This window comes from Gymnoscopelus braueri (assembly GCF_963280865.1).
Source record: "Gymnoscopelus braueri genome assembly, chromosome: 21".
Lineage (NCBI taxonomy): Eukaryota > Metazoa > Chordata > Actinopteri > Myctophiformes > Myctophidae > Gymnoscopelus > Gymnoscopelus braueri.
The window spans coordinates 39128074-39152973 of NC_137623.1; the positions used below are offsets into that span (position 1 = coordinate 39128074).

The 24900-nt window shown below is 41.6% G+C and overlaps 2 protein-coding genes and 1 long non-coding RNA gene across 3 annotated transcripts in view; 1 reads left to right on the forward strand and 2 right to left on the reverse strand.

Annotated features, from left to right (window-relative positions):
- vopp1b (VOPP1 WW domain binding protein b) overlaps window positions 1-24900 on the forward strand; it is a gene marked incomplete at its 3' end in the record, with an annotated part of 69245 nt that overhangs the window by 37749 nt on the left and 6596 nt on the right. The window contains exon 3 of the mRNA XM_080418045.1: window positions 23573-23650. Coding sequence (XP_080274171.1) covers window positions 23573-23650 — 78 coding nt within the window. The remainder of the gene's footprint in view (window positions 1-23572; window positions 23651-24900) is intronic.
- On the reverse strand, window positions 453-17124 carry LOC308077376. The gene is made up of 6 exons (XR_013932391.1): window positions 16966-17124; window positions 15446-15496; window positions 12897-12944; window positions 10713-10798; window positions 9204-9245; window positions 453-1486 (listed from the first exon to the last, which is right to left on the reverse strand). It is a non-coding gene; the product is annotated as an uncharacterized lncRNA (long non-coding RNA).
- On the reverse strand, window positions 1485-9151 carry LOC308077374 (uncharacterized protein). The gene is made up of 2 exons (XM_080418044.1): window positions 8955-9151; window positions 1485-8894 (listed from the first exon to the last, which is right to left on the reverse strand). The coding sequence occupies exons 1-2, from the start codon at window positions 9070-9072 to the stop codon at window positions 2083-2085; spliced, it is 6930 nt and encodes a 2309-aa protein (XP_080274170.1). The 5' UTR covers window positions 9073-9151; the 3' UTR covers window positions 1485-2082.

Here is a 24900-nt window from a genome sequence, read left to right on the forward strand (position 1 = left end):
TGTCATTACCAGGCAGGAGTTTTGGATAAGCTCTAATGTCCATGTAGATTGCTTCACAATTTTACACACAGTAGAGGGATTGAAGTCCATTTTGTCCAGCAGGCAGAGATTATAGTCTGACACTTTCAATTACAAGCTTAAAACACCAAATTATAGAAGGCAAGAATTATTGTCAGTTAAACGAACAACTTGTGTATATTATGTTCATATGTGTATGGGTTTAGGCATTAATGAGATGTTACATTCCAAAGTTTCACTTTTTGTTCAGCTTTAGTAGTGAAGAACCCTTCTGATTGTGAATAGTAAAAACACATCTGTATTCATTGTAAATGTTAAATACATGTGACTAAATACATTACCAAACATATAGATTCACTTTTCAAACACATGGCAAAAAGAAAAATAAGTAGAGACAAAGCAGAGCAGATATAGTTTAAAGTATTTATTAACACAATTGTATTATTGGTACCTTTACTGTAAGCAACACCATTAATATATTTGGTATAATGTCCTATCAATTATTTTTACTATAGTTATTATGATTATATATGTAATTATGGTCATATTTTATGATTCTATATATAGGTTAATATGAGTTATTAGTGACAATTAAACAAATTATATTTTATGATAACTATTACAATGCCTGTAAACAGTTTATTATTATTGACAGATATATTATTGATGCTATAATGGTTATTATTATTACTATTATTACTGTTATTGTCCAAAATTATATTCTAACCTTTAAGTAATTTCAATATTTTCCAGGGTGAAGCAAAAAACCCGCCTCCTATTTCAGCCAATTTAGGAGTGCACGGGGAAAAAATTCTTGCACCGACCCCTTTGTTAAAAAAGGCGATCAAGCAAGCTCCTGGTAAATATATTAAACAAACTAAGAAATGTAACATTCTGAAAAATAAGTAAAACTTTTAGGGCTGCAACTATATTGATTAAGTGAATTATCTCAAAGTGTATTTTGTAGATATCTAATTTTGTATTTATCAATGAATCAATGTGTAACATTTTCCATAATTATTTTGGGATTACATTTATTAGTTTAATTAAGAAATTAAGTCCTATTTTAATGCTTGTATATTGGCTGTTTGAATAAAATTATTTTTTTTGACAACATTTATTAAAAAATAATTTAGTCCTAATAAGTGTTACAGTCTTACAGCCCTAAAAACAAATGGTGAGTTAAAACATTTACAACATGCACATGTAAATATAAGGTAGTGGATCATGAAAAGGCAGTATACAATCCAAAATAGTTTGTTATGCATTTTTTAGAATTGATTATTTTATGTGTGAGTTTGTTATTAAATTCAGGGATGGCCAATATTGTGTTTATAGAAATTGGGTACTACCGGTTCACGAGCCACAACATAAATGACAATTAGAAATATGACAATTATTCACAAAGAACATTCCTGAAATGTAGAAAAAGGTTAAAGGCAAAAACAATATCAGTGCTGGACGGCTTCTGAAAAACAGGGAAACAAGTGTTAGTGTTCTTTTCAAACAAATGCTTCACAATCAGTAATTATGAAAAAAGACAAAACAATGCTACAATATGAATAATACTAGCGACAAGAGAAAAAAGGTGAGATTTGGCTGCTGCGTAATGGGAGATTCCAAAGTATAGGTGCGGCTACGATGAGGCCCGGTCACTACTTGGGCAGCTGATTCACATGTTCCAGTGATATATCCAATGACAGGGTTGGTGATCAAGAGGTTCCATTGTTCGCAATCCGTTTGTTATTTAGTGTGGCAGATGAGACTTTGCGCTGGAGTGGCACCAGAGAATGATGTAGCGTTGGCTATGAATAGTTCATACCGTCAAACGATCATCTCTGGTGACCACTATTTGGGCAGCTCATTCACATGTTCCAGTGATATATCCAATGACAGGGTTGGTGATCAAGAGGTTCCATTGTTCGCAATCCTTTTGTTATTGAGTGCGGCAGATGTGATTTATAAGAGCAGGTCAGAATGCGTTTGGTGGGAAAGAGCACGATGTCCTTGAAACTAAGGTCTACATGGTTCCAGTGTTTGCAAGCTTGTCTTGCAGGCTATGCACTAGTCCTGATCGGAGGATAATACGCAATACACAGGATCATGGTAGCTGTAGTACGTACGTAGTACTCCAGACTGTAGACATTGCTCTGGTCTTGAGATGTAAATGTGATCCAACAGCGTGTTTTTGTCAGTAGTCTTCTCCTTGATCAGTTGTGTGTATCCTCTGGACTCGAGCAGCATCGCTATCGGAGTACCTACACTGGCCAGTAGATTTTCGTTGAAATCACCACAGACTACGATGGGATGGTGGTCCATCACTTCTAAGGAGTCCAGAAGCGCCTTCAGATTTTCCATGAACGGGTCATCGTAACGTGGTGGTCTGTACACTGCAGCGATCAGAAGCTTGACAGGGGACTCTATCTTGACGACCACAAACTCGAGGTTTGTCACATTGTGTAGGTAACGCTTTTCACATGCCTGGAAATGGTCCTTCACATACACAGCGACGCCACCGCCATTCTGTTCTGCACGTTCAGGACGGCTGGTGTACGAGATGTGCTTGTTGCGGCTGAACATGGTGTATCCATCCAATTGGAGACTGTCAGCCACAAAGGAGCCGGTGAGATGCGTCTCGGTCAAGCACAGGACATCTGCATGGGTCAGTTCGTGATGTTTTTTGATGTCCTGAATGTGTGCCGGTAAACTTTGCGTGTTGTGATGGACAATCGCGAGTGTTTGCGCCTGGCCTGTCGTCTCTCGATACTTCAACAGTGGCATAACACTGTCCAGTGAGGCGGTCTTCATGGATTCCAGGGCAGCTGTGATTGCAGGATCAGCATAGATTTTCTTCGCATCGAAGTCAATGATGTACAATCCTTGCAATGACGTTGTCCTACTGAGGGCAACGTAGGCCATGCCTGGTTGGAAGATCCGTTTCAAGGAAACCACAGCAGATTGTGTAGTCATGCCTTGGACTTTGTGAGCTGTGCAAGCATATGCCAACTTGATGGGAAATTGCCTACGAAGCGTGTTATTGCTCAGGTGTTCCTCATATCTCTCGACGTACACTTGTGTACTGCCAGGTGTAGTTTTCCGGTATTTCTGTCCTGCTTCAGGCTTGTCTACTACAAGCCAAAGCTTGGCTACTCTACTCCCGTCCTCGTTTACGTGCATCTCTACACTAGCCATCTTGCCAAATGTCCCGTTCACAAGGCCATCCTCCACATCTATGTTCCTGATGATCACGATTGGGGCGCCTTCTGCAACCTGCAAGTTGTCAAGAAGATCGTTCTGCTCTCCTGTACAGGGACTGGCAAGGCGAGTCTTGTGGTTATGGACTTGCTTGTAGTCTTCCGCGGGTATGTTGACGATGTGGCTGTGGAGCGCAGACAAAGATTTGGCGTTGTGTTCGGACACCTCTTTGTTGGTTGCGAAGATGTGCACAACATCCTTAGGACAACGGTCACGCACAGTCACTCTCTGAGCAAGGAGTGCTTTGTCTCCGTCACTCAGCGGATCCTTCTTCGCTTTGACTCTCAACCTATTCAGAAGCTCTGCGTAGGGCAGATCATCTTTCTGTCGCATGATCTCGGTCAACGTGATCATCTGAAAGTGTTCGAGCAGAAGGTCCGGTTTGCCTTCCTCGAGCACACAGAGCGGTTTCCCACTTGACGTTGGAGGGAGCTGGTAAAAGTCGCCTACTACAAGTACCGACATGCCGCCGAATGGCCTCTTACTGCCTTTAATCTCTTGCAGTCTCCAGTGGATGTAGATAAACATAGCCTTTGAAATCATCGACACCTCATCTATGACGATGATCTCCGCATTTCCCAGCTTTGCCCTCACGTCATCCAATTTGTTTCCCAGTCCTATGTAGGGTGGTTTCAATTTTCTTGGCAACTTCAACAGGGAATGCAGTGTGTTTCCCGCGATGTTGTATGCCGCAGTTCCTGTAAACGCAGACAGCAGCACTGTGGGCATGGATGCATCCGTCTCCTCAAACAGTCTGGGGAGTCGACGGAGAATCCGTGTTGCCTCACCGTAGATGCACTTGATCAGGTGTGATTTGCCAGTTCCAGCACCCCCAGTGACAAAGAAGAAGAAGGGTTCGGGTTTCTGGTCGAGTACGCTCTTGAAGCACCATTCACGTACAGAGTGAAAGATGGAGGCTTGAGTCCGGTTGAGGTTTCGACACATTGAACGCAGATAATCGAGGCTCATTTGCGGAGCCGATACCCTGTGACCAACAATTGTACCCACCTCTTGACAACTGAACTCTGGGACGTCGTCTTGTTCGTCGTCTGCCTGTGGATCTTGATCTTGTTCGGCAAGACATTCCATCCGCTCGAGCTCATTTTCTGGGGCAATGTTGGCCCACGCATCTTCCGCAGGGCCATGCTTCATGAATTCCTCTAATGCTTCTTCCATCGATTTGCTGTGTTTTTCATACCTCATTTTGTTCTCATCAACAATGGCATTTGCGCGGCATGTCCATTTTTGTCCAGGTATTTTCACAGACGCAGAGTCGTAGAACTCCTTGTAGGTGGGGAAGATTGCGGTTTTCAGTGTGGTCTGATAGCGATGCGGAAGGTAAGCCTTCAGCAAGTTGCCGAAGTATTTCTCGGGGTCCTTCTGTTCCGAGAACTTCGCGTATCTGATAACCGCGGGTCGGCCATCCGTCGAGCGCTTCTTAATGGTTCCCATGTTGTCAGACAGCTTCAGGCAATCTGGCTTTTTTGCTTCGCTACCGTACACAATCCTGTACTCGGATGCAAATTCTGCTAGACACATGTTGTCAAACACCAGTGTTTTGGGTCTGGCGTTGTATTTGTCAAGAAGCCCTGACATCCACACTTGGTTCGAATCGGCTGGTCTTTTCTGCAGCAAGCTGAGCGGGAGGCTCATTTTCATTGCATTGTCATCCGTCGGGAGGAAGACAACTTCGCGGGAGCATTCCTTCAATTGCAAGCTGCAAGTTCGGGCCACTGCCTCCTGAGAGCTAACCTGTCTGTTTTTCACATATGCGTGAACAAGTTCGTTCATTGCACCCCTTTCGGTCACTTTTGTGGGGTCTATGCCTTCGACTACTTGTTTCAGAAGCTCACCCATCTCATGTTCGGCCTTGGATATGTAGGACAGCATGTATGAGATGCAAACAAAGTGGTCCAGGACAAACTGGATATCCATGTTGGCATTCCAGGCCTCCAGCAAAACTGGGTTGTAGTTGTTCACATAGCAGTCCTTGACTCCACGCTTCATCAAGAGGACCTGGACATTCCTCAAGTCTTCAAGATAGCTGTCGTACTCTTCGTGAGTCAAATTGCACTTTGCCAGCAACTCTGAGAGATCGGTCAGTTCTGATGGCAAGTCCAGAAGTAGATCATACAGAGGTTTGAGTTTGGCCAAAGCAGCTTGTGCTCTTGCCCTCTGTTGTTTGCCTATGCCTTCGGTACTCCTCTTTGCACTTTCGTTTGCTCCTTCATTTCCTCCTGTTGCGCCCCTTTCGTTTTCATCCGTGACTTCCTCCATTGGATCAACTGGCGTTGGGTTAGTTAACCAGGTTGTGTCCACTGGTGCCTTGGGGAATCCAAACCTGCATGTCTTGTTACCTTTCTTACAGGACTTTGTGTGGTTTTTGCTGTGCATCTGAACTTCTTGGACAATTCGGTGAAGCACAGGATTTTCGTTTGGATCAGGCAGCTGGCACGAAATGTAGCGGTCCGCAAATTCGCATATCTTCTCGTCCGAGTCTTCTCCAAGTTTGGGGGCGTCGGCTACCCACATTAAGGCGTGAACATGCGGCGAACCCCGGTTTTGATACTCGATTCTATGGAACCAGTCTATGACGTGTCCGATTGGGCGAGCATCAGACCGCAGCAGTTTTGAATACGCAGAATGAACTCGCTTGTCAAACATTCGCATGGTAGTCACTGCATTGCTTCTGAGGATGTCACATTTCTCATTCCAGTCTAGCTTGTCAAAATCCACTATTTGGCCTTGCTGTGCTTTTATTGCCGTTATGACCTCTGGCCATCTGAATTCTGCAGCACTTAAGGTCAAAAAGAAGGTAGGTGGGCCTAACTGACGGACCATGGCAAACAAATCATACATGGTCTTCTGCCAGTAGGCTGGCGTCCCCCTAAGGGGTTGCATGAACCTTGTTGCATCCCGGTTTCTGACCAGTCTCTCAACTTCATGCTTGTCCTGCAACATCTTGTTGGAGATCCTGCGACCATCCTTGGTAAAGGGTTTGCCCTTCCTCAATTGAATTGAGATGGTGTTTTTTGCCAAGTGGGTCTCTGTAACAAACTGGGCAAAAAAGAGATAGCTTTGGTCTCTTGCAAAACGATCATCAACATTGAAAAGCCTTGCGTTGAAGTACCTGCTTGGTGTCAGTTTGAGCTTTCTCTTCCGATCCAACGTGTTCTCTCCAGTTGGAAACAATGTAGGGAAGGCCCTTGCTTCGAGGTTAGGGGCTGTGCTATAGCTGACAGGCCTGTTTCCTTCAGCTGGGGCGATGCAGAATATGCCATCTCCGTATGTCATTGTCTCTTGTCCAATGTCATCCGGTTCCAAGCAACTGTCCAGGCCATGTCCAGGTCTCAGCGCATCTTGCTCATCTTGGGCAGTGGGTGGATGTTGATCCACTCTCTGTGATGGGTCGAGGGTTTCAGTCGCATCGGCTACTTCCATCATTTCGGCGTCGTCACAACTGTCCATGACTTCGTCTGTGCCCGTCTGTTCAACAGTGGGTAGGTCTTCAAGTTCAACAGTGGGTAGGTCTTCAAGATGGCCCTCCACATTTTCATCGTTGATGCTCTCATCATCTCGGATTGTGATGTTTTTGTAGTCGGGGTGTGTCTCGATGAGTTTCCTCAAGCCCAGTAAGACATTGGTCATATTGACAGTGTGAAACAAATGATAACCTTTGTACCGCAGACGTCTCTTCAGTTTCACCCTGTACAAACGGGATGAGTCGAGCCTTCTGGGTAGGGTGTTTACTGTGGTTTCCACGTCTGCTGGCACGCACACCACAGCACCATATATAGCACTCTGTTTGCCTTTAGGAAGTGTGAGAATCTTGGCAAATGGTATGTCTATTGCCGATATTTGTCTTTCCAGCACATTGAGTTGGCGGAGCTCTGGAGGAATGGGTGCAAGTTCCAGGTTGTTTGCGACAGCCAAGCGTGGCATTCTTCCTGCTACTACACTTTTGTGACAGCATTGACAAATCCACTCTTTTCGCCTTTCTTCGGGTACAGTGCAATCTTCCGGCCCTCCACATTGATCATCACACGAATGAAGGTATTTGCCTGTTAAGCAGGCAGCAACCACGCGGGGTTTGATCGTGTAATTTGACCGATGACAAACATACACTTGATCAGAGAAAAGAGTCCGATGGCACGTTGTGCAAACAAAAGTTGGTCCATGTTTTATGACGTTCTGGAAACTCGCTATAGCGCCTTGCAGTAGCTCATTCTGTGTGGGTGCGGGAGCTAAATCTATCCTCGCAGTATCTAAATCTTTACTCGCTTTTACAGCAATGCCCCGTTTGCGCAGGTCATCACATAAGTCCTTGTAATAATTTCTTATTCTCATTGAACGTCGGATGTCACGGCGCATGTTGAAGAATGTGTCCGTTTTGCATCTGCGGGCCATGTAGGACTTCATGTGTTCCCTAACCTTTTCCCTGAACTTCTCATCTCCTCTGAACCTCTTGTTTACATAAGCCTTCATTTTGACTTGATGCTGCCCTCTGAACTCCTCATCTTCATTGTATGTTCTTGTGAAGTATGAGTTCTTAAATTGTTTTTGCCGTGTCCTGAATTTTGCATCCGTTATACATCTCATGGCAATGTATTTGTTCATGTATTCCTTCCTCGGAGTCCTAGGTTTTTCCTTGGTATCAGATTGCAGTTGGTCCTTTTGTCTCCTCATTATTTTCCGTTTCCGTTGTTGACTCATTTTGTTGGCTCCTTCATTTGAAGTGTCTGACATCACTTGTGTTGATGGTGAATGGCCTGCCTGCAGAGAATGCTTGGTGATTCGAGGTTCAGTGTTCGTTTCATCCTGGCTAGTTAGATCGACAGGCTCTTTGTTAATCAGGTTGTCAGGATGAACTTGTGTTGTTGACAGATGGGGTGACCGAGCATTTGTCTGTTCAAATGTCACTGGCATGAAGTCAAACTGCATTTTGTCAATCATGTTCGATGAATGTGAGAAGTCAATTAGCTGGTCAATCTTAGCGAACAGATCATCCAACTGTGTGAAGGTCATCATTACAGCTTTTCCTCCAGGCAAAGGTAGGCCATCAGCACTTCTCTGATGAGAGTCAAACAGTCCATATCTTCCAGACCTGTCTCTAAAAACAGCAATGGTGTGTGGTGATACTGTTAGGAGTGCATATTTCACATTCTCAGACAGACACTTAAGTCTTTCTTGAAGCTTCAGCCACCAATGCCGTCGGTAGGGCTCTCCCTCAGCTCTCATATATCCCATGTCCACGCTAGATTTTTTCACGGAGTACGTATTGTATTCCGTTTCCACCTTGAGAGGTACTTCCTCCATTGTCAGCTGGCATGACTTAAACAGCTTTTGTCTTTTTAGTTGTTCTATTGTTCTTTTATACAGACTGTCTCCCTTGTCCAGTATCTTGTCAAGATCATCCATCTTCAAGTCAAGACCTTCATGTTGGTGTGCCAAAAATGTCAGACCCATGCATGTACACTGCCGATTCTTTGACATTTGGGAAAACTTATGATGATTTTGGCTTTTGGATGCCTGCACAGATTTCACAGAGGGTGGCACGGTGCATGCTTGTTGTACAGGGTCATTGTTGGAAAGGTCCATGGCCTCGCCAATGTCGTCTTGTTCTTCAACATCAGACTGTGCATGTTGCTGACCTATTTCTACCACAGACTCCATGGCTGGACTAAATGTCTTTTGTGTCCCTTCATCGACCACTGTGCAACTGTTTGGTGAATCTGTATGGGCCAACTTAGCATCCCAGCATTTCTTTTTAGCAATAGATTTCTTTCCACGACGACCCATGATGTCACCAAGTTTTAGATCTGAACTTTTACGAAAATGTACACTCTTTACCAAAAAACAACCTTCAACCTTCAATACTAATGTAGCATTAGTCACAAATCACTCTAGGCATCAAGAATCAACTTACTTACCGTTAAAAAGTCACCAGAGGAGCTGTTTCGATCTGATGAACACTAGAATAAAAAAAGAGAACAATTTCAGACTAGCGCTATAGTTTTTTCTACCGTTATATTCTTGTGTAAAAAACGTGTGTGCCATTTTATGACAGTAGATTTTCAGGCCGCTGCGCAGCCTTCAAAACCTAGTCCTCTGTTGCGCTGCTAAGAGCGTTGGTCACTGAAGCATGGCCATTTAAAGTGTTTTACACTGCTATAGCACCTACCAAGTTTGGGGCGTTAAGCATGCTCTGAACTGTAGTTATGGCTGTTTAAAGGGCACATTTTTTATGAAAATCTTTGTCTATGATCAAGTATCGGTATATATGAAGTCATTTCTCTGACTGCGTTGAGTTCTTTCAGCTTTCCATAATGTGCATTATTGGTGTGTTAGCAATCTAACAGCTGCATTTGTATGTATGGTGCTTATTTTATTTATATACATCTACCATTCATGCAATTATGGCTATGACAGACATAGCTGACATTCCCTTGTTGAACTTTAACTATTCAAGATTTTATACAATATTAACCAAAACATTTGGAAAAGTAGAACTAAAGAGAGAAAGTATTACATAAGCATATATGTCTACCAAAGATTATGTATATGATGAGTACACCATAGAATTGAAGTACGCATATCATCTGCATAGTTTATATTAGGTATAGCAGTGTGGGAAAATAATGCATTAATTCATAAGTTTACTGTTGCAAACACTAATGTTACCATTTATCTGTAGAGTAATGGTGTAACCATTTTGTTTTATTCCATTTGAATTATTTGATTAAGAATGGCTGACAGCTTTGACTAAATTGGATCCTATTACCTTTTAAAAATGTGTGGAAACAGAATGTAATTAGAGAAAGGGCTCCAAGAGGTCTCTACCAGGTTAGGTCGGTTATTGTGGGCCAGCAATGTTTGGAATACGTCAATCAGGATGAATATGAAAAACTGGACAGATTTGTTTTTGATCACTAAGGACAGAATTCTGCTCTGGCATCCAGACAGTGTGTGTGCACAGTTTCACTGCCATCAAGCCAACGGTACCAGAGATTGACTGTCCACAGACAGAGTGACACACAAAAAGACAGACAGTGTGCAAAACAGTCTCAGCCATGCCTTCCGGCCTGACGGAGACAATAAAGAGTGCAAAATAAGCAAAAATAATAGGAGTTGGCATTTTAAAAATAAAGAAAATGTGTTTCAATTAAGCTAATCATATGGGGACCAACAAAATAATTTGTAATGCATGTAATGCGCCGATCTCTGTGAGGACGGCGGTCACAGAGATTCCATGATTTTTCAAAAGTACAGTAAAATCACCGTTTTGCTGACAGCAATGGCACACTATTGATATGGCAGTCAAAGAGTTAAACTAAATAGAGTATACATATTGGCAATGTCTCCTTAAAAACTGACAATGGATTGACCCCAAGACAATTTCCATATGCCAACATTAGATAGTCATGTTATGTTAAACAAACCTTGCAGTAGTGCAGTCTGGGATGGTCCCCTCAGTCCACTGCTGTGTTGGCCAAGATATCAGGTCCGGTGTACAGCCACGCAACAGCTGAAATTTTCAATCAAAAATACTGTATTTAGAAAAAAATATAAAAGTAAATGCATGTAGTGACAAGCTGTCAAGTGAATTTGTATATTGGCTATTTAAAATAAGGCAACAAGTTTAAAGTGAGCTTGTAGATCTGCTATTTTCAAATATGTATAATGCCTTGTTATCATATGGCTACAGATGTTTGCCAATTTGGGAGATAATTGTAAAATAGCAGATATAGAAGCTCACAACGTGTCGCATTGTGAGATTGTAGATCAGCTATTTTCAAATGTACAACAACATAAACAATAAACAACAATCTAAATCTACAAAGTAACTCAAGTTTTCAAAACATTGTAGTGGATTACAAGTACAATATTTGTCTATCAATGCCAACATACCAAATAAGCAATGCAACACTGTACAGTACTCACACCGCAAATGTACACAGATAGATTAGACAGACACAGCCTGAGCACAAAGCATGAGCATGTCAATATAGGGACAATAGCAGATCTACAAGCTCAGAAAATCAGCTTGTAGATCTGCTATTTTAAATAAAGGTTAAGTGGTGTGACCAGGTGTGACACCACACACACACACACACACACACAAACACACACACACACACACACACACACACACACACACACACACACACACACACTAGATCTTGAAAATTGAACCAGACAAGTCAGTGTGCTGAAAAATTTGCCACATATGGATAAGACAGACACAGATGAGACGCAGGGCCTGTTAAATGGCATCAACAATGGGTCATTTATTTAACCACACCTCTAATCACCCCCCTATTATCACCTTTCAGTCAGCTGACAACTCTATAGAAACTTGAAGCAACACATACTTGTCACCTGTACATGCATAATAGACAAGTAAGACGCGCGAACGCTGGAAGCGAACGCAGCTCTAAAATATTTTGTATTTACGGACTTGTAATCTGTGTTATTTCACAGTGATGGGGAGAGAACATTGACTGTGTGTGTGTGTGTGTGTGTGTGTGTGTGTGTGTGTGTGTGGGGCAGGCTGTTGTGCATTGTAATCAGAGCATTGTCTCAATTCCTGCACTCTGGCGCACTCGGGTGGCTGCTGACAGGCAGTGCACGCATGCGAGTCACATGGCACGCATGTGAGTCACATGGGTGTGTGAGCCAATGAGAGCATGAACACAGACACACACACACACACAACCCAAGCAGAGTTACATAGTAAGCTCCACTTGGTCGGAGGCGAACAATAGCAGATCTACAAGCTCAGAAGTGATCTACAAGTGAGCTATGTAGATCGGCCGTTTAAAATGAAGCAACAAGCTTACAGTGAGCTTGTAGATCTGCTACTTTCCAAACATTACAAACTCACAGCGAGCTTGTAGATCTGCTATTTTCGAATATGTATAATGCCATGTTATCACATGGCTACAGATGTCTGCCAATTTGGGATATAATTGGAAAATAGCAGATCTACAAGCTCAATGCGTCACATTGTGGGCTTGTAGATCTGCCATTTTCAAATAGCCAAAGTTTAAATAGGGCTGAAGTGGTTAGTGTAGCCTATGTTTTTTAAACAACAATCTAAATCTACAAAGTAACTCAAGTTTTCAAAACATTGTAGTGGATTACAAGTACAATATCTGTCTATCAATGCCAACATACCAAATAAGCAATGCAACACTGTACAGTACTCACACCGCAAATGTACACAGATAGATTAGACAGACACAGCCTGAGCACAAGGCATGAGCATGTCAATATAGGGACAATAGCAGATCTACAAGCTCAGAAAATCAGCTTGAAGATCTGCTATTTTAAATAAAGGTTAAGTGGTGTGACCATGTGTGACCACACACAAAATGTATTCAACCCCTAACAACACCTCTAATCACCTTTCAGTCAGCTGACAACTCTATAGAAACTAGAAGCAACACATACTTGTCACCTGGATGCCAGTAGTTCTCAAACTATTGTAATGTCAAAGAGCTTCCATTTTTAGCCTATGCACAAGACCACAGACCCCCATAACCTAGTATTCAACCCCAAGACAATGTCAATAAGCCAACATTAGATAGTTACATCGAAAATAGGATCAGGATGTTACACACCTTGCAGGTCTGGGATGGTCTGTCTGTCACCTGGGTCCACAGCCGAAGCTGTAAAATAAATAAATACAATATTTTAGACACAGAGTTATGAAAGTACATGCATATCAATAGACAATAGCAGATCTACAAGCTCTAGATGGGCTACAAGTTTACAGTGAGCTTGTAGATCTGCTATTTTCAATATGTACAATGCCTTGTTATCACATGGCTACAGATGTCTGACAATTTGGGATATAATTGGAAAATAGCAGATCTACAAGCTCAACGCGTCGCATTGTGAGCTTGTAGATCTGCCATTTTCAAATAGCCAAAGTTTAAATAGGGCTGAAGTGGTTAGTGTAGCCTATGTTTTTTAAACAACAATCTAAATCTACAAAGGAACTCAAGTTTTCAAAACATTGTAGTGGATTACAAGTACAATATTTGTCTATCAATGCCAACATACCAAATAAGCAATGCAACACTGTACAGTACTCACACCGCAAATGTACAAAGATAGATTAGACAGACATAGCCTGAGCACAAGGCATGAGCATGTCAATATAGGGACAATAGCAGATCTACAAGCTCAGAAAATCAGCTTGTAGATCTGCTATTTTAAATAAAGGTTAAGTGGTGTGACCATGTGTGACCACACACACACACACACAGAGAGATCTTGAAAATTGAACCAGACAAGTCAGTGTGCTGAAAAATTTGCCACATATGGATAAGACAGACACAGATGAGACACAATAGGCCTGTTAAATGGCATCAACTATGGGTCATTTATTCAACCCCTAACCACACCTCTAATCACCCCCCTATTATCACCTTTCAGTCAGCTGACAACTCTATAGAAACTTGAAGCAACACATACTTGTCACCTGTACATGCATAATAGACAATAGCAGATCTACAAGCTCAGAAGTGATCTACAAGTGAGCTATGTAGATCGGCCATTTAAAATGAAGCAACAAGCTTACAGTGAGCTTGTAGATCTGCTATTTTCCAAACATTATAAACTCACAGCGAGCTTGTAGATCTGCTATTTTCGAATATGTATAATGCCATGTTATCACATGGCTACAGATGTCTACCAATGTGGGATATAATTGGAAAATAGCAGATCTACAAGCTCAAAGTGTCGCATTGTGAGCTAGTAGATCTGCCAAAGTTTAAATAGGGCTGAAGTGGGGCTGAAGTGGTTAGTGTAGCCTATGTTTTTTAAACAACAATCTAAATCTAAAAAGTTTTCAAAACATTGTAGTGGATTACAAGTACAATATTTGTCTATCAATGCCAACATACCAAATAAGCAATGCAACACTGTACAGTACTCACACCGCAAATGTACAAAGATAGATTAGACAGACATAGCCTGAGCACAAGGCATGAGCATGTCAATATAGGGACAATAGCAGATCTACAAGCTCAGAAAATCAGCTTGTAGATCTGCTATTTTAAATAAAGGTTAAGTGGTGTGACCATGTGTGACCACACACACACACACACACACACACACACACACACACACAGAGAGATCTTGAAAATTGAACCAGACAAGTCAGTGTGCTGAAAAATGTGCCACATATGGATAAGACAGACACAGATGAGACACAATAGGCCTGTTAAATGGCATCAACAATGGGTCATTTATTCAACCCCTAACCACACCTCTAATCACCCCCCTATTATCACCTTTCAGTCAGCTGACAACTCTATAGAAACTTGAAGCAACACATACTTGTCACCTGTACATGCATAATAGACAATAGCAGATGTACAAGCTCAGAAGTGATCTACAAGTGAGCTATGTAGATCGGCCATTTAAAATGAAGCAACAAGCTTACAGTGAGCTTGTAGATCTGCTATTTTCCAAACATTATAAACTCACAGCGAGCTTGTAGATCTGCTATTTTCGAATATGTATAATGCCATGTTATCACATGGCTACAGATGTCTACCAATGTGGGATATAATTGGAAAATAGCAGATCTACAAGCTCAAAGTGTCGCATTGTGAGCTAGTAGATCTGCCAAAGTTTAAATAGGGCTGAAGTGGGGCTGAAGTGGTTAGTGTAGCCTATGTTTTTTAAACAACAATCTAAATCTAAAAAGTTTTCAAAACATTGTAGTGGATTACAAGTACAATATTTGTCTATCAATGCCAACATATCAAATAAGCAATGCAACACTGTACAGTACTCACAACGCAAATGTACACAGATAGATTAGACAGACACAGCCTGAGCACAAGGCATGAGCATGTCAATATAGGGACAATAGCAGAGCTACAAGCTCTGAAAATCAGCTTGTAGATCTGCTATTTTAAATAAAGGTTAAGTGGTGTTACCACACACACACACAATTTATTCAACCCCTAACAACACCTCTAATCACCTTTCAGTCAGCTGACAACTCTATAGAAACTAGAAGCAACACATACTTGTCACCTGGATGCCAGTGGTTCTCAAACTATTGTAATGTCAAAGAGCTTCCATTTTTAGCCTATGCACAAGACCACAGACCCCCATAATAAATGGAAAATAGGATCAGGATGTTACACACCTTGCAGTAGGTCTGGGATAGTCTGTCTGTCACCTGGGTCCACAGCCAGAGCTGTAAAAAAAGAAATACAATATTTTAGACACAGAGTTATGAAAGTACATGCATATCAATAGACAATAGCAGATCTACAAGCTCACACGTGATCTACACGTGAGCTTGTAGATAAGCTATTTAAAAAAGGCTACAAGTTTACAGTGAGCTTGTAGATCTCATATTTTCAAATATGTATAATGCCTTGTTATCACATGGCTACAGAGTCTGCCAATTTTAGAGATAATTGTTAAATAGCAGATCTACAAGCTCACAATGTATAGCATTGTGAGCTTGTAGATCTGCCATTTTCAAATAGAAAAGTTTGAGTAGGGCTTAAGTGGTTAATGTAGCCAATGTTTTTTAAATAATAATCAAAATCAACTAACTAAAGTAGTTTTCAAATAATTGTAGTGGATCAAAAGTTCAACATTTGCCTCTGAGATGAAGTACAATACAAGTACAATAGTGGATAGAAGTACAAGCAGAATATTTATCTATCTATGCCTGCCAACTGTGGGTGCGTTCGGAAATTACGCACCGGAGCACACTCGCCTATTAGTTTGTATTGGCCAGTGCGCTCAGTGCTGTATTTTCGAACGTGCCCTGTCTGTGTCGAGACAGACACAAACAAAGCTCCAAGGAGCTGTGTGTGACGTCACTGCCATGCGGAAGTTGTAAGCATACATTTATAGCCGTTAGCATCGGTTAGCCTAGCTGACGAATCCTTGTTGTTTTTAACCTAGTTTCAGATCAACTGTCGCTGCTTAAAGTTAGTTTTAGCAGATCTACAAGCTCAATTTTAGCAGACAAGATATAACAAATGCAATGTTGATTAAAAGCTGCATTCTGCGTTATATAATGAATTGTTATAGACAGGTCGATGGCAAAACTAAACAATAAAAGCCTGGAGATCGAGGCTCGGTTGATGGTGACGTGATTGTATGAAAACAAAGTCACCAACAAACTGGCGATTGCACTTAATTCATTTAAGGCCCGTACATGTACATACACGTTCACATTTCAAATATAAAGTGCTTACCTCATGGCCACGGATGTAACAATTCCGTTCGGGCCTTCAGAAGTACCCGTATCTTCAGTATTGTTAAATAAAAAGCATTTTAATCCGATCGGTGGCCATTTTCTCAGCATGTCCTCCATATGCTTTCAACTACGCGACCCCATCGGTTGGTAGGTGTACTGCACTCTGATAGAGTGTGCTAACTATGAGAAAATGGCCACCGATCGGATTAAAATGTTTTTTTATTGAACAATACGGAAGATACGGCTACTTCTGAGGAACCATACATAATTATAACATCCGTGGCCATGGAGTAAAAACTTTGTTTGAAATCTGAACGTTGAAGTAGATTAGAGGGTCCAAAAAGGGAGAAAGTGCAAACACCAGGTTGCAGTTCATCCATGACCGTCGTGTGGTCCAAGGCTACAATCAGAGTTATGAACTGAAAGCGATATAAAGTATTACTCACCTCAGACAAAAGACGACGAAATGAAAGTCTTCCGAAGAAAACAAAGTAGATCGATGATATAATATGAAGCTAAATCAAGAAGATCCGTTTCCAATAGTAAATGACCGAGGCTATCGCCGGATTTTGATTTGTGAGAAGGAAGCGTGTGAATGCTGTGAGTCTAAGGGGAGGGACAAAATCAGCAAGAGCTGTGATTGGTCTGCTCAGGCAAAAGAGTCAGAACAAGTCCGGGCAAGCCCTGTCGCAACCCCTCCCCCCCACGAACCTCGCGTCACCAGTGTTTCCAACTCGGAGGAACCCCCCCCCCCCACACACACACACACACACACACACACACACACACACACACACACACACACACACACACACACACACACACACACACACACACACACACACACACACTAAACCATTTCCGTATCCTTTCTAAAGCGGATAAAGCCGTTGGCTCTGAAATGCATGTAAAATTTATGCTGCTTTCATAGAACAAACAAAAAGACATTGAAGTATTAACCAAAAATAGATACATTTGTTTTAAATGCAAACGTCATTTTATTAATTTAAAAGTTAAAAAGAAGAAGTTAGCGAAATATATAACAGCAATAATAATAATAATAATAATAATAATAATAATAATAATAATAATAATAATAATTAAAAAAACACAGAAGCCAGTTACATTACTAATTTCTCCCAGAAAATATACTTAAAGTACCAGAAGTAAAAGTACTAATTATGCAGAATGTCCCATTTCAAGTTTTCAAATGCATACAATGTATACAAATCTTTAGAAAATAGCAGATCTACAAGCTCACAACGCATCGGGCACTAGGGATAACTGGGCACCAAAACCGAGGGAAATGTGGGCACCTGGTCAACTGGGCACTAGGGACAACTGGGCACTAGGGACAACTGGGCACCAAAACCATCTGGGCAGTAGGGACATGTGGGCATCTGGACAACTGGGAACTGGGCATTTGGGACATGTGGGCAACTGGACAACTGGGCACCTGGAGGAATGGGCACCTTAATTAGGATTTGTGTTTTTTGTACTTTACACAGCATGATAAGCTCACAACGCATCGGGCAATAGGGATAACTGGGCACCAAAACCTAGGGAAATGTTGGCACCTAGTCAACTGGGCACTAGGGACAACTGGGCACCAAAACCATCTGGGCAGTGGGGACATGTGGGCACCTGGACAACTGGGAACTGGGCACTTGGGACATGTGGGCATCTGGACAACTGGGCACCTGGAGGAGTGGGCACCTGAATTAGGATTTGTGTTTTTTGTACTTTACACATAGTGTGTTTTGAAGAAAATTCAAAATGGCGGAAAATCTATCCAGACGGAAATGGGCGTGGCGTACATGGGGAGTTGCGTCATGACCCAAGGAATCTAGGGAAAAGGAAATTTTGATTTTACGACCTACGGTTCAAGAGTTATAGGCCAAAAGGTAAAGTGGGCTGTTATAGCGCCACCATGTGGCCGACTGGTGTGATTTTTTTTAAACAATTTTGCAATAAACTATTAACCTCCCCTCCAAGTCATGTAACTGTAGCCCTTATGGTTTCCGAGAAAAAAATACTTGAATGGGAGTTTTTGCAATTCCCATTAAAGTGGATGGGGAAATTTAATGCACTAATAAATCAATATAAAAAAATCTATCCAGACGCAAATGGGCGTGGCCTATATAAGGAGTTGCGTCATGACCCAAGGAATCTAGGGAAAAAGAAATTTTGATTTTACGACCTACGGTTCAAGAGTTATAGGCCAAAAGGTAAAGTGGGCTGTTATAGCGCCACCATGTGGCCGACTGGTGTGATTTTTTTAAAAATAATTTTGCAATAAACTATTAACCTCCCCTCCAAGTCATGTAACTCTAGCCCTTATGGTTTCCGAGAAAAAAATACTTGAATGGGAGTTTTTGCAATTCCCATTAAAGTGGATGGGGAAATTTAATGCACTAATAAATCAATATCAAAAAATCTATCCAGACGCAAATGGGCGTGGCCTATATGGGGAGATGCGTCGTGACCCAAGGAATCCAGGTGAAAAGAAATTTTGATTTTACGACCTACGGTTCAAGAGTTATAGGCCAAAACGTAAAGGGGGCTGTTATAGCGCCACCATGTGGCCGATTGGTGTGATTTTTTTTTAAATAATTTTGGACTAAATTATGAACCTCCCCTCCAAATGTGGTAACTCTAGCTCTTACGGTTTCTGAGAAAGAAATACTTGAATTAGAGTTTTTTCACTTTTACATTAAAGCGGATGGGGAAATTTAATGCACTAATAAATCAATATCAATTAAACTATTTAACCAATCTCTTAGCAAAATACAAGCGCACGATTCCAGGTCAAGACGGTCATTTTGAGATATGGCACAACATTGGGAGATAAAAACTGTGGGAGAAATAGCAGTTTGAAATATTGTTTATCTATAAATAAAGAGTATAGAGTACTATAGTCTGGTTGCCCTGTTAGGGCAACCACACTAACTAGACGCGTCGCAATTCAGGGCAATTGCAGAGTGTGGTTGCGCCGACGCGATTCGCGGGTCGGTGCCGCCGGGACCCGAGTAATACGCTGGGAGGAATACCGTCGGAGGCTGCGGCAATTACATTGTCACGTCACTCCTGAGATCACTTGCTTTTCATTTTGAGAGGATTGATCCCCCAAAAATCATGTTTTTGCATAAAACGGTTACGTTTTGGGCATTTGTGGCACCCTCCATGGGTCAAAGTGGAAATTATTTTGGGGATTCGTTGAGTAAACCACCCTCGACATGTGATTCAAATTTGGGATTGACCGGACGTTTCGTTCGTGATTTGTAGCATTTTTGGTAAAACGGGCCCCTCCCACTAACTTTGGAAGCCATTTACGGACGAACGGTAAGGACTATCAAAATGCCGTTTGGATATGTTCATCGCATGGGCCCAGAGATCATGTGTACCGATTTTTGTGAAATTTGGACAAAATATGTGGGAAAAGGAGCTAAAAGTGTGTTTTGAATCAAATTCAAAATGGCGGAAAATCTATCCTGACGCAAATGGGCGTGGCCTATATGGGGAGATGCGTCGTGACCCAAGGAATCCAGGGGAAAATAAATTTTGATTTTACGACCTACGGTTCAAGAGTTATAGGCCAAAACGTAAAGGGGGCTGTTATAGCGCCACCATGTGGCCGATTGGTGTGATTATTTTTTCAATAATTTCGGACTAAATTATGAACCTCCTCTCCAAATCTGGTAACTCTAGCTCTTACGGTTTCTGAGAAAAAAAAACTTGAATTTGAGTTTTTTCACTTTTCCATTAAAGTGGATGGGGACATTTAATGCACTAATAAATCAATATCAATAAAACTATTCAACCAATCTCTTAGCAAAATACAAGCACACGATTCCCGGTGAAGCCGGTCATTTTGACATATGGCACTAAATTGGGAAAAATAAACTGTGGGAGGAGTAGCGCGCCAAAGTATTGTTTATCTAGAAAGAATAAAGGGTATAGAGTACTATAGTCTGGTTGCCCTGTTAGGGCAACCACACTAATAATAATAATATAATAATAATAATAATTATTATTATTATTATAATTATTATTATTATTATTATTATTATTATAAACAACAAAAGCAAGGTAGATTCCAACCAGGAACTGTCAAATGTCTCCTAAACAATTTTAATAGATTTAATTAACAACAAATATCAATTAAATAATAAAAAAAATTGAATTGTAAAATTAAAATATTTATTAGTCCAAATTAAGTCACAGGCTTTTACATTTTTTGTAGGCCCCTCCCACTAATTGTGCAAGCCAATTACATTGTCACATGTCATCAGAGATCATGAGTGGATTGGTCCAAAAATAATCATGTTTTTGCATCAAACGGTTACGTTTTGCACAGTTGTGGTGCCCCCTATGGGTCAAAGTGGAAATGCTTTTGGGGATTCGTTGAGTAAACCATCCTCGACATGTGATTCAAATTTGGGATCGATTGGACTTTTCGTTCGTGATTTTTGGCATTTTTGGTAAAACGGGCCCCTCCCACTAACTTTGGAAGCCAATTACGGACGAACGGTAAGGACTATCAAAATGCCGTTTGGATATATTTATCGCATGGGTCCATAGATGACCTGTACCGATTTGTGTGAGATTTGGACAAAATTTGTAGGAAAAGGAGCAAAAAGTGTGTTTTGAAGAAAATTCAAAATGGCGGAAAATCTATCCAGACGCAAATGGGCGTGGCCTATATGGGGAGTTGCGTCATGACCCAAGGAATCCAGGGGAAATTTTTTGATTTTACGACCTACGGTTCAAGAGTTATAGGCAAAAACGTAAAGGGGGCTGTTATAGCGCCACCATGAGGCCGAATGGTGCAATTATTATTTTAATAATTTCGGACTAAATTATAAACCTCCCCTCCAAATCTGGTAACTCTAGCTCTTACGGTTTCTGAGAAAAAAAAACTTGAATTTGAGTTTTTTCACTTTTACATTAAAGTGGATGGGGACATTTAATGCACTAATAAATCAATATCAATAAAACTATGCAACCAATCTCTTAGCAAAATACAAGCACACGATTCCCGGTGAGGCCGGTCATTTTGACATATGGCACTAAATTGGGGAAAATAAACTGTGGGAGGAGTAGCGTGCCAAAGTATTGCGTGCTTCAGTTAACCAAGAACAATAGTCTGGTTGCCCTGTTAGGGCAACCACACTAATAAGGCACAATGAAGCTGCAGTGTTAGGAGAGTAGAGTTAGGCAGAAATGTCAATTTTACCCCTTTTTTGGCAATTATGCTATGAGGCTAACAAAATAACATCTTGCTATCAGTCACGACCATGAAGCAGACAGTCACCGCATGAAGATGAGTTGAAATATCACAGATAAGAGTGACAGAACAACTGAGATGAATTGACACCGTGAATATGTAGATGTAATGCAAAAGTATTTGAAATATTAAGTAGTTCCTCTTGAATTTACACAGACATATTGGTACTCGAGGAAGACACTGGAAGAGTAAATGGGGAAAAAAGAAAGGAGACCAGATCAAAAGCAAATGTACACTGTGTACTGTACACCATGTATGAATTGTTTATTGTTCATTGCAGATCCCCATTAGTCACTTAGTCAGTAATGAGGACTATTCTTCCAGTTCACCTTCATTAAAACAAAATATATGGTATTGAACATACAATGCAACATCAGACACGTCATGTTGAAAATTAAGCTCTCCGAGTCCATTGAGTCCACCTGCTCCTGTCAATGTCAACCAGAGGTCATAGACATTGGTGGGAAGATGAAGATTGTAAAATAAATACAGCTAAAGTCATTGATTCAAGTTCTCTCATCAGACCCGGAAAAACATTTGAAACATTACTCAGATTTTGGTAAAATGTGCTCGCAAGTTCAAGTTGCAGAATCCACAGAAAGTGCAGCAATTTGTTTTGAATCTGTTCATGAGTTTATTTATCTTGCTTTCTTAATGGTTTCTATTTCTTATGGGAGTGACAACATACACTAGAGTCCCCATTTCACCCCTGTACACACCTTTGTGGGTATTAGGCCGGCTGACACAAACAAAAACAAACACAAAGGTGATGGAGATGTGTGTTGTGTATTACTGCAATGCAAAACATTTATAATAACACAAAAGGTTGATGGACAATGATTGACAGATACACAAATGATGCTTCCAACTGGGAAATGTGTAACATCTGAAGGCTCTCAACCCATGAGAACCAGGCAAACTTGGCATGGTATATGTTTTTATCCACCTCATCGTATGATGAGTTATTTGATTCCTCATCATACGATAGCGCTGTGTGGCGAAAATCCACATATTTCTAGTATTTCCGCAATGTCTGAACATTGTGGAACATTTTCCACTCATTTTAACTTGACCAACATAGGAATGCCAGGTTGAAAGTGGTTAAATGAAGGCACGGTGGCGCAGTCGGTAGCGCTGTCGCCTCACAGCTAGAAGGTCCTGGGTTCGATTCCCGCCGGGGACGCTGTGGGCGCTGGGGGCGTGTCTTCTCCTCCGCGTCATCAGCGCCCATACCCTAGGTGGGGTTGGCGAAAGGGCCTACTCTGTGTGGAGTTTGCATGTTCTCCCCGTGTCTCCTAGGGTAGTTAATACCCTCACAAAAACATGTAGTAATCCTGGTCACTATACTGCCTCCCCCTGGTCAGCCGGGGCGCCTGATGGAGGGGAAGGGAACTGGTTGGAATAACGTGTTCCTTCCACGCGCTACGTCCAACCAGGGAAACTCCCCCCTGTCAGGTGACAAGAAGGTCAGTTGGCTCTCATGCATTGAAGGAAGCATGAGCTCGGCCCTGGCCTCCCTACTGTGGGGGACTGGTGTAGTGCTGGTGTAGGGCTGGTATAGCGCCCTGGATCACTTAGGAAATTGGCACCGGGTGAAAAAAATGGGTTACAAAAATCGCGGGATAAAAAAAAATTAAATTAAAAAGAAAGTGGTTAAATGATCAGTTTAGCCACATCCTCAACACATGACATACTTAATGTGTGTGTCTGCATATTTTATCACAATGCATATTTATCGCGTGTGTGTGTGTGTGTGTGTGTTGCAGATGTCGTTCCTATGAGGACTGCTGTGGGACTCGTTGCTGTGTCAGAGCGCTGTCCATTCAGAGACTATGGTACTTCTGGTGAGTTTATCCTCTCTCTCATGTCGTCTGGACGTCACGCCACTCTGTTCCTCCCAGGAAGTTTGGCTTTTGAATGCACACATGTCGTGAGCGTCCACACACACACACACACACACACACACACACACACACACACACACACACACACAAACACGCAAATCTACACGTTGTGAGCTTATGTAAGTATTTTTCACAATCTTTCACAATTATAAGTGGAACATTTTCCACTCATAATAATCTGACCAAAATAGGAATGCCAGGTTGCATAAGGTTGGGTGAGAAAATCATTACTCTGACATTTCAAATTCAATGGTTGTCTCGCGTTGCCACATTTTCTGTTCTACTACTGGTCAGCTCATATTCACAAACTAACAATACCGGCTCCACTCACCTGAGACATTATGGTGCAGGTTGGAGGCACAGTCATGTTCCTCATCCTCCCTAATGGCCCTACTCACCTCCCCACTACCAGTCAACCCGCCGTCCACGTTCACAGTCAAACCAGTGGTGTGAGCCACTCTTAAAATCTGGTTTCAATGTAGGCGTCATTTTAAGTTCACGTCAGCTTCCACCCTGATGCCCTTGGTGAAAAACCATCTGTTCACCCCATCACTTGTAGACACTTCCTATATGTTTTGGCAGAACAAAGATATAAAGATTTTCAGAGTTCTTTTCAAAGATGGCTCCTTTTCACAGTTTTTCCGATTTAACCGTAGATTTAAATTGACCCGCATCACGTCTGTTCCGCTACTTTCAAGTCAGACACGGTGCCTCTGCTCTTTTCCCTTATTATCCATCCCTACCTCGCAGTGAGCATTGGGATGACTTTCTGACTTTTAAACCCCATCAACAATCACTCATTTCCAGAATATATGACAAGCTTTATGACCTGTAGTTAAAGCCTGTGCGGCGCTGGCTTGGGAACACATCTCACAGATTGGGAGGGAGTGGGAGGAAGCAATACACAGAATACAATCAAGCACACCTCGTACAAGGCTAGAACTTATACAGTTAAAAGTACTACACAGAGTTCACTTTTCAAAATCTCTATCCAAAATATTTCCTTCAATATTAGATCAATGTGAAAGATGTCACTCTTCTCCATTGTCAAAGGTTTTGGGATTACATATACAGACGAACCCTTTAGTAGTGATATACTGTAAGTGGTTGCGCTCAGATAAACTCTACACTATCAGATATACTAGCTTTCACATCCCTCTTTGGCTAGACATTGCATTCTATTGTTATAG

Coding starts and splice junctions, on each gene's coding strand:
- LOC308077374 (XM_080418044.1), bottom strand. CDS start 9,072: ATGGGTCGTCGTGGAAAGAAATCTATTGCTAAAAAGAAATGCTGGGAT. Junction 8,895..8,954: donor AGGGACACAAAAGACATTTA/GTCCAGCCATGG, acceptor CTGATGTTGAAG/AACAAGACGACATTGGCGAG.